Consider the following 11215-nt stretch of genomic DNA (forward strand, 5'->3'; position numbering starts at 1 on the left):
TAGAGTGACTATGATGAGGGCCAAATTGTGATGGGTAGCGGACAGGATCAGAGCAACTCCAAACCTGCAGGCGTCCCGGGATATTCCTCGTCTGCAGCGGTCAAAACCGACCAAAAGTGTCGTCCAATCCACGAGTAGCGCTGGTGTAGATCAGACTGATGAAAAGGTTAATGCTGGTTGTGATAAAAAGGTGTCAGAACACTTAGTGCATCACTGTTACGGTGGCACAAATATGTTTACACTTACACCAAGATTTAATGGCTAAGAAATATTGTTTAAGTCCCGCCTTAATGATCTAGATCTCAGGACTGAGTTCTCGTAACCAATGAGAAGTTTGAAAGACGGATTTCTAAACCACACACACAAAGTTCTAAGAATTTTACACTCATTTTATGTTTAAATATTTTGTAACGTATTAAAGAAATAAACAAGTACATTTATTTTCTCCAGCGTCCCTTAAGAGGCTCAATAAATTTGACCTCACCGAGAGACAATATGGTGAGATCGCACAAGTCTAGTTTCTGTTGTTACTTTATGAAACACACACACACCACAACGAGTTTATCAGCCTGAAGGTCCATGTGGTTTGAAGCCGCATCCCTTCTGTTGTAGACAAATCAAACGGTTTGTCGAAACCTAAATATGAAACATGATGACTGATGATCATTGCAGTTAGCGTAAATAACCACAGTCAGGAGATTCGGCGAATAATCAGCACAGGAGCGCTCAAACACCATGATGGCTCGCCAGCTGTGCTTCATTTTCCGCTCAGGTGTTCAGTCGTCGTTTATTAACAGATACACAGCTGGATTCAGAAACACAGCCGAATGTTTACAAGGAAGTGACTACAATTAATCTGTATATAAATCTCTTCACTTTAAACATCAGAAGAAGAGCGACGTCTGATCTAAGCGAACTCCGGAGGTGATGCTGGAACCACGACGTCACCGCCTTGCACTTACAACTAGAATTTCTGACCTCCAGTTAGTGTGTGTCAGGGGAGACAGAGCACGGCCCTATATATTACTATTTTGTCTTATCGACAATCTTTCTTTCTAAAACCTATAACATAATGTAAACATGTCATTTTTGTAACATTTAATTTAAATTTTTACCTGTATGTTCGTCATAAAACATGGACGATTAAATAACTTCCACATTTTCTCCAAATCGGCACCAGGTCACAGGACAGACCATTTTATTGCGAATGAGAAATCACGTCTACCAGTCAGGGAGTATGAAGGCTACTGTGTGCACCAAGACGCATCACGTCACCAAGCGCATCGTTTCGAACTGCAGCTCACACACCATTAGTGGGCCTGTGCCACCCCTCCCCCACCGCAAGAGCTCGCTAAACTCGTAAAACCTCTCTCTAGTGCGACACAACGCAGGTGTCAGAAATGAGTCATTTCCATAGTAACAGCTTGTTTACAGTGGAGCTAGGGGTCACAGGCAGACTGTCGCTTCAACACCATTTAAGGGTCGGATGTTGGGATTTTCTATTCAGTTCAGATTTCTTACAAGTTACGAAGTATTTAAAGATCGTAAAACCAAAATACACAAAATTTTCTTTAGATCCTGGTATCGGTTGGTTAAATCATTTTTTCCTGCCGATCTTCTGCGCCACACTCCGGTCCAGTAGATGGCGGCGACGCACTGACCGAAGATGATGTAAGAATCTCACAAAATGCAGAAGCGCTTCCAGTTTTCTGCTGAGACTGGGGTATGGCCTAAAAACTTTAGAGAACAGAATCGAAAACTGACCCACTTATTCAATTAACTACAACAAAACATTAAACTGCGCAGGGACTCGGACAGCAGACGCTTTACGCAAGACCAACGAGAAATGTTCTTAAGGTACAGATGTATAATCCTTTGTATGATGCGCCGTAATGTGACGTTTATGGAGAACGAGCTTCGTAACCGCCTTTTTCATGTCAACATCAGAAGTTTAAGTGGTGTGGTGGAAAGGGACTAAAACTCAATGTACAGCGCTATACTGTTCATTGGTTGCATTTCATTACCTGGTTAATGCTGTTGGTTAGTCGCTCAGAGACGCCGTAGCCTGATGGTCTTAAACAGTCTAATTCAGGAGGTTACTCAGTGCAGTGACCACGGAGCAGGAGAATCACACAGGCCAAACACCACACAACTGAACTACCACGTTAACGAGTCTTTCAGCCAGCAATTTTCACATCAAGCCTCCAGACTCAACTAAGCGCTCTTATAGAAAAATAAATAAATTTAAAAAAAATGAGGAGAAGGAATTGGGAGACTGCAGGAAAGATAAACACTCCGAGGCGGCTGAGAGAGCGTGCGCTCCCAACATCATGGAATGTGAACAGAATGGTACTACAGACTGCTTTTTAAGGTCCCCTATCTGACCTTTATTTTCACAAGATAGCACAGGTGAAAGCTTCCCACAGATATTGCACTCCCCCTCCAAATGTGCCATTTCAGTATCTGATCAAATCCCCCAGGAGAACAGCAGAGCTGAGGTGCTCTCATCTTAAGTGACGTCACATTAGAAGAACAATCTGATTTGCTCGTTTAAACCAATACAAAAATAAAACAATGACAAAAAAAGGCAGGAAATGCAACCCCCCCCCCCCCCCCCCATGTGTTTTGTTTGCACACACACACCGTGGTATTGTTAAATGATACCTGATTAGGGACGGGAATCACCAGGAAGAACCTGCTACAATCTTGAGACGCCCGTGCCAATTTAATCTTGCGATTTTAAAAACCTCTTTAATAAAATTTTCAGATTTTGTTACAGTACAAACAGCTGATCTACTGGGATTTTCACAAATGAGCTTCTGTAGTGTTTACAGAGAATGGTCTAAAAGAGAGAAAATATCCAGTGAGGGCAGATATCTGGGTGAAACGTCTTGATGATACCAGGGGTCAGAGGAGAATGGCCAGACTGGATCTAAGCTGATAGAAAGGCAGCAGTAACTGAAATAACATCTCGTTATAACTGAGGACCGCTGAAGAACATCTCTGAACACAACATGTTGAACCTTGAAGGAGAAAGGGACTAAAACTCAAGCAGGTGGTTCTGTCAGCTAAGAACAGAAAACTGAGGCTTCAGGTCACACAGACTCACCAAAGCTGGACAACAGAACACAGAAGATAAACGTTGCTTGGTCTAAAGAGTCATGATTTCTGCTGGGACATTCAGATGAAGGGTCAGAACTTGGTGTAAACCACATGCAAGCATGGATCCATCCTGCCTTGTATCTACGGTTCAGGTTGATGGTGGTGATGTAATGGTGTGAGGGCACTTTGGGCACCTTGGTATCAACTGAGCAAGGTTTAAATCCCACAGCCTACACAAGTGTTGTTGCTTTGCAAAAGGATAATATGAAAAACAAACTGTTGTGCATTTCTGTTCACTTCCTTGTATTATAAGTCTATAACTTTGTTTTACTGCACTGTATAGGTGAGTTAATTGTACTTAAGTGAACGAGGGCTTTTTGGGTTGACGCATAACGAGCGTCCTTAAAACCCCCACACAAAAGGTAGCCAAGTAGCACTTCTACTCTAATATGATGAACATACCCGTTGTGAATCGCTCCACCCGCTGCACTAAACACATCGTGAACTTATTAAACTCAGAACAGGGTAAAAACTATGCATACACTTTCTCTCCCTCCTTGGACATTTAATCACATTTTCTTGACCTAATTTAGTTTATTAATCCAGACTAAGTTTTTAAGTTAAGCCTTTATTTGTCAAATATACATTACTGCACAGTCTTCGCACATACCAGCGTAACTGGGGTCAGAGCGCGAGTCAGCCATGATAGCAGATATGGTTAAGGGCCTTGCTCAAGGTCCAACAATGACAACTTGGTGGAGCTGGGACTTAAACCGCCGATCAGTGACTCTGTGCCTTAGCCCTCTGAGCTACAACTGCCCCTTGACTAGCTCGCTGGCGGTCATGTGTTTACCCAGTAGGCTAGCTAATGAGCCGGTCATTCGTCTAAAAGTTTAACAATTAACTCCCTCTTACACTCAAATCAGCCTGTTAGATCCTGGGCAGATGGCATCGGCTCACAGTACCACAGTTCATTTCTCCAAACAGACACGCATCAAGGGTTTTCTAAGACTGGATAACGTAAACTCAAATTACAAGTATAGGGAAGTGAAATCCCACAGACGGATTAAAAGAACAGTTACAGGTAAAAAGTGTTAACCTTACTATAAATAAGAAATGTTGGGGGGTATTGATTCAGTTATGTCTTTAAAGTCCCGATACACATCTCGCCACAATGCCTCAAAAAAAAATAATAATAATAATTTACATTTATAAATGCATTTGAGGTGGTTAAAGCGTTGGCATTCTGCCATGATCCTGCAGGTGGCGCTCAAAACTATTCACACAGCACAGTGTCCTGCAATAAACAAAATCATGAATAAAAATATTATTCAATGATATTGGGATATTTAGGAAACTAAATAATCGCACTACAAATTGAATCGACGTCTGAGTATCGCGATATCATTATATCGGGTCATCTCTCTGGTGATTCCCATACATACTGTAAATAAAGACCAGTTACATCACCGCTCATTCCTTAAATGTGTAAACAATGATAAAGTCATACTGTAAACAGCGGGCCTATTGAGCGTGAAACATTCATGTTTGGATTATTTTATTATTGATAAGGTGTAAAAAAAAAAACCATTATCTAAAGCCCTTGAATGGGATTAGTTTACATTATTTTTCTTTTGTAATGTTAAATAAAAATGTCTATTATTTTTTTCTTCAGATTGTGCATGAGGCTGATGAAAATCTGACTGCGAGATATTAAAACACTAATATATATATATATACACACACACACACACACGTTTATTTATCTTCATACAGCACTGACGATTTGATTCATAACCTAGTACATCCTGGAGGCGTGCACACACACACACACACACACACAGAGCTGAAGTGCAGCAGCGCGTCAGCAGGACTCTTTGCAGCATTGCATTAGACACAATTATACACGGCCAGGAGCAGACAGGGAGCCAATCAGATTTCAGCTCGCATGTCAACCCGAGACCAACTGTGTCCTGGCTCTGACAGAAGTCTTTTTACCTCCAGAATTCAAATCCCTCAGCAGAGCTGCCTGATCGAGGCACTGAGCTGTTCACCAGGCAGCCAGCACGAAACACACACACACACACTCCTAAACAAGAATCACACACACGACATGGCCTCCACTAACAGCAGTCTGCAGCATCTTGTAAAATTGTCCTGTGTGTTTTTTTTTATGCGTGTGTGCACTTATTTCTCCACACTAACACACTGCCAAGGTGGACTGTGTGTGTGTGTGTGTGTGTGTGTTTCTACTGCACTGCTCTTCCTACTGCAGCAACACAAAAAGCACAGAAGTCAAGTGCGCAGCTTTTTTTTTTTTTTTTTGGTGCATTCACACACTCGACTGAGTGAAGCTCATCATCATCACGATGATAAAAGTGTGTTACACTCATTTAGTTCAGGAAGAAGGAAAAAAACAGAAAGAGAGAGAGAGAGAGTGAAAGAGGGAGGAGAAGAGAAAAGGCAGCCATTTTAGAGGAGACATTACAGAAACAATGGCAGACGCGGTGTGTGTGTGTGTGTGTGTGAGCGCGTGCGGCTCTAGGAAAGTTTGAGCGCAACAAAGTTTACCTGGTTCCTGTTGAGCGCGTGAGCGGTGCTGCCCGGGCTCGCGTGATGGCCTCTTTGTTGCCACGGCGCGTGACCCCCTGCGTAGTGATTAGTGCCGCTCAGCTCCCCCGCGCTTTTCCCCGTCCCGTCCTGAGCGTTAAAGTCAGTCTGGGGGTAGTTCTGGTAGCTCCTGCCCCCGGCGGCGGGGGAGGTCAGGAGCTGGTTCAGGGTCGGGGTCGGGGTCGGTTGCGGGTTGTTCATGTTATACCTCTGATTATTAAACGCCATGAGAGTTGCCCCTGGTTTGCCCGGCTGGTTCGCGCGCGGGGAGTTCATGCCGTAACCCTGGCCCTGGTACTGAGTCCGGTTCGGGAAAGGCCCGTAGTGGTTGGAGAAGCCGTGCTCGTGTGAGTTACCCGGGTACTGCTCCATCACGCCGCCCGGGAGCCCCGGTGCCATGCCAGGGCTTTGTTGTCCGCCATGTTGATGAAAAGGGCCCCGGGTGTAGTGCTGGCTGCCGCCGTATGGCGGTGGAGGGAACGCGCCCGGGTGCGGGTGCTGCTGCTGGTTGTGGTGGTGAGGAGGAGCGACGCCCGCGTCCAGGTTGTTGTTATTGTTGTTGTTGTTACGGGACGAATTGTCGTTACCGTTCTTCAGCTCAGGATCTCCACCTCCTCCGCGCCTCCCTCCGCCTCCTCCTCCTCCTCCTCCCGGTGCATCCGCGCCGTCCTGGAGCTCCTTCTGTCCGCCGGTCTCTGCGCTCTCGTGCTGCGTCGTCTCTCCCGGTAGCGCGTCCTCGTGCGCGTCCGCCTTCTTCAGCTCGGCGGCGGGGCTCGTGCTCAGCGCAGCGACCTGAGCGGCCATTATTCCTCCTCTCTCTCTCTCTCTCTCTCCTTTTCTCTCTCTCTCCCTCCTTCACTCTCTCTGTTTCTCTCTTTTTCTTTTCCCCCCTCACTGAATCTAAACACACTTATGTGAACAATGTACCCGTGTCCCGGATCATTCCTCCTCCTCCTCCTCCCCCCAGACCGGAGCCGGCGCGCGCTCCAGCTTCAAAGTTCTATTTAAAAAGAAAAAAGAAACAAACAAACAAAAAGAAACGAAGTTGCGTGATTGATATAAACAACGGACCCTCCTGGGGGACGAACGGACCGGACACGGGATGCATGCACACTGTGTGTTACAGAAGGAGAGTAGGAGCGAGAATCCGATCTCGGCAGCACGAGGCTCCGCGAGACCGAGCCATTTTACCGACGAAGCGCAGAGTCACGTGGAACAGCAGGCGTGGAGCTGAGCACGCGCGCGGATCCGGACTACAGGGGCGACATAGTAACATTAACAAACGTTACTTTCGTTTTAGGATGTGGCCTTTTTTTTTTTTTTTTTTTACTCCTTTGAATGATTAAAAGAAGAACAAAGGGGGAAATCTATAATAATAAAGAATATGTGCGGCCTAATCGAGTGCATTATTATTAGTAAACGAGTCTAGTGCACATGTTAGATATTATTGCATGCTGCAGTACACTGATGCATATTGCTTGTCACACACGGAGGTGGGTAAATGCGTGCTCCCTGCATGTGCACACGGCGAATAGGAGTGGCAAAGCGAGAAGTTTTTGCACTACGGAGAGGGAAACGCGTGAAATTGCAGCGTGGTTCCGCATGGAAAGGGAAGAGTGATGAGGGAGGGAGGGAGGGAGGGGGGGGGGGTGAGAGCAGGAAGTGAAAATGGAAAAAAAAGAGAGAGAGAGAGAGAGAGAGAGTGAAATGCTGTGGGGAGAGGAGACTGGAAAACATGTAGCATAGAAAAGGTTCTCAGTTATATAAATATATTTTTTGAAAAATCTAATAAATCAAATATGTGCAAAGCTCAAAGTGCACCATTTTCATTTCAGGTGTGTTAGTGAGCTCGAGCCTCCCATGCGTCACTCTCTCTCTCTCTCTCTCTCTCTCTGCTATGGCAGTGTGGGGGAAGGGAGTGAAGCTCAGAGCTCTTTCTCTCTCTCACACACACACACACACACACACAAACACAGCCGTGTTCAATGCACAGAACCAGTTAAAGATACAACACTCAATTTTTTTATTTTACATTTTATTTTACTTTTTATTCTTCGAGAATAAATTAACTCACACATCCTGGACTCATGGCCTGAGTGCAAACACAATATGCGAAGAAGAGCACAGTGCTCTGAGCCATGCTGCTTGTTTGTATTGACATGTGCCTCTTGCCTCTTGTCAGTGTGTATAGACACACCCCCCCTCAACGCCCCTTCACTCTCAGCTTGTTCAAGAAGAAGCAAAAAAAATATGTATAAACAGGCACACAGGAGGATGTTGTACATGGTAAGGTAGTGGAGAAATGAGGGGTGCTGGGATTTTAACCAGTGGTATGCGTTATGACATCACACCCAAATGAGAGCTGAATTTATGCGTGAATCATTCGCCTCAGGAAATCATGCACTCATGAAATGTTTAAGTTGTAAGAAAAACCACATTGTAGCACATAAGAACTGAGCAGGAAAACAGAACACAGACTAAGGCAAGGATATTTGAAAATGTTGTGCTTGTTTTAGTATTTATTTAAAAAAAGGATGTGGGGAGGGAATGTGAGATGTGCAGTGGGTACTGTAATGGTGGGCTGGACCAGGGGGCTGGTGGGCTCATCGAGGATGCCAGGGTGTAGCACTCCTCCTCTACAGTCTGGGTTCCCCATTGAGATCAAGAATCTCTTTAACAAGGGCCAAGAAAGCAGGGGCCAAGGTAGACCTGGCCAAGATATCAGTCATACTAATTCACAGCATTAAAAACAACCTACAGTGCCGTGAAAAATAATATTTTATTTTATTTTTTTGCATATTTGTCACGCTTAATTGATTTAAATCTTGAAACAAATGTTATTATTATACAAAGGTATCCTAATTAAATACAAAATGCAGTTTTTAAACGATTATTTCATTTATTAAGTTAAAAAAGCTGTTCAAACCTTCCTCATCTGAAAGGAATGCTGGGGAGGAATTTTGGCTCTTAAACTCTTGAGCTCTTCCTTGCAGAATTGCTTCAGTCACACTGGAGGGTTTTTGTCCGTGAATGGCCTGTTTAAAGTCATCCCACAGCATCTCTACAAGATTTAAGTCAGGACTTTGACTAGGCCACTCCAAAACCTGGTTAGTTTTTTTTTTTTTTTTTTTTGAGCCATTCAGAGGTGCACTTGCTGGTGTGTTTTGGATCATTGTCCAGCAGCATAACCCAAGTGCACTTGAGCTTGAGGTCACAAACTGATGGCCGGACACTCTCTTTCAGGATGCTCTGGTAAAGCGCAGAATTCGTGAACATCCTTACCCCAATCATTTATGAAAAAAAGAAAACAAAATAAGGCCCAAACTAGAACCCTGGGGTACACATTTACTGCAAATTTATGTCCTTCTACACAAACAAATTGTTTTTGATCTACTCACTAGTTCCTGAATCTAAATCATCTAACCATCCACCCTCATGGTCTCTGAACCGGACCTTGGTGAAGGAATATTCTAGACATCCCTGAAGACATAGAAGACCAAGAGGCTCCAAGCTGGCTGAACACCCAGTGGCAGGGCTGAGGGGTGTCCTAGAGAGATGATACTTTACAATCTGTGGCCTGGATGGCAATGCGTTTTAGAAAAATAACAGAGAAGAAGAATAACAAAAATGGCTACATAAAACTCCAGAGCTTCTATTATTTCTTTGTTTGAGGTTAGGACCTTTATTTCCACTGCTTATTTGCTCTTTGGGTGGTAATGCCCTCAGGATGAGGTCCAGGGAGACCTCTTTCCTCTAATTTCAGGCTTCTTTTATGTAGATTTGCAGTTCATGTAGATGAGCTGAGTCAGGAATACATTTTGCACATTACACATGATCAAAATATACAGACGACTACAAAGGAAATTTTTAAACCTCCGTAAATCCATTAACTCTTTTTAAAGATTGATAAATGCGGCACAGAGACACCAGAGATGGATTAAATTCTCTAATCAGAAGTTGTTGATTCATTTTCTATGGCAACACAAACCTGACAGTGGTTGAAATTATAAAATTAATGTGCTATATTATAGAATCATTCTATCCCAGAAAAAGACCCGTTTAAAGAAATAATTGAAAACTCAATATCGCCACTGACATTCATGTTCACAATAATAAACTTATAAACACAGCTGTGATCATTTACATGGTAAACTTTGCTGTTGGAAGATATTTATTTAGTGTTCATGGATGTTTGCTTCTGTTATTGATTATGTTATTGGTGTTAATAAGACAAAAACCAAAAATGCTGTAAACAAGAAACCAGAGAGCATCCTTAAGTCCTGGTGTTCCATATCGTTATAGAATTAAACAAATACACTGGGTCATTCATAAATAAAGTAAAGGTAGTAATAATTAGAGGTGTCAAGTAATGAAGTATTTGTACTTCGTTACTTGACACCTCTGATTATTACTATTTACTATAGTACTTACCATACTTACTGTACTTTTTGGGTATCTATACTTTACTGGAGTAATAATTTTTTAGCCGACTTTTTACTTCTACTCCTTGCATTTTCACGCAATTATCTGTACTTTTTACTCCTTACATTTAAAAATAGCCTCGTTAATCCTATTTTATTTCAGCTTGTCATTTAAAAAACAACAACAAAAAAAAAAATCTGGATAAATCGCACCATTCGGATGGAGCGAATTTGATTGTGGTTGGATGTGAAGAAATAAACATACCATTCCGACACCCGATTGGTTGGGACGCGATCCAGCGAGGAAGGTAACAGGAATGATATATACAGTATAAATATACAGTATATTTATATATATATATATATAATTTTTTAATGTAATGTATATATTACATTAGTAATATATACATTAGTAATATAGTAAACATTAAAGCACTTTTTGTAAGTCGCTCTGGATAAGAGCGTCTGCCAAATGCCTAAATGTAAATGTAAATGTAAATATATAATTTTTTTGATTAATCACTTGGATTAATCATTTATTCTGACAGCACTAATGTTTATTGTAGACGACCATACAAGGGTAATTGTTACTGAGCCTGCCCTGGGTACACTAATTTTCTGCAGCTAAGCTTAGATGTACATTTGGGCCAGGGGTAGGTCAGTGGTTAAGGCATTGGACTACGGTTCGGAAGATCCCAGGTTCAAACCCCACAACCACCAAGTTGCCACTGTTGGGCCCTTGAGCGCGGCCCTTAACCCTCAACTGCTCAGATGTGTAATGAGATAAAAAAAAAAAAAATGTAAGTCGCTCTGGATAAGAGCGTCTGCCAAAATGACTAAATGTAAATCTAAATGTACATTTACATTCCAATAAAGGTTACCGATGACATGCCTCTGAAGTTTGATACTTCAACTTCTAAAGGAGTCTTTTTAAACTCTAGTATCTATACTTCTACCCAAGTAATGAATGTGAATACTTTTGACACCACTTGTAATAAATAAATAGTAATTAGTTAAATAAAGTTTCTGTTTTAAACATTTCTTTTCATTATTATTTTTTTTAATTATATATTATTAATATT

General features: G+C 42.5%; 1 protein-coding gene across 1 annotated transcript in view; it reads right to left on the reverse strand.

Moving 5' to 3' along the window:
- arid1ab (AT rich interactive domain 1Ab (SWI-like)) overlaps positions 1-6923 on the reverse strand; it is a 45566-nt gene extending 38643 nt beyond the window's left edge. Inside the window, exon 1 of the mRNA XM_053489853.1 lies at positions 5674-6923. Coding sequence (XP_053345828.1) covers positions 5674-6516 — 843 coding nt within the window. The 5' untranslated portion in view covers positions 6517-6923. The remainder of the gene's footprint in view (positions 1-5673) is intronic.
- Positions 6924-11215: the final 4292 nt, after the last annotated feature.

Source organism: Clarias gariepinus, chromosome 28 (genome assembly GCF_024256425.1).
Source record: "Clarias gariepinus isolate MV-2021 ecotype Netherlands chromosome 28, CGAR_prim_01v2, whole genome shotgun sequence".
Taxonomy (NCBI): domain Eukaryota; kingdom Metazoa; phylum Chordata; class Actinopteri; order Siluriformes; family Clariidae; genus Clarias; species Clarias gariepinus.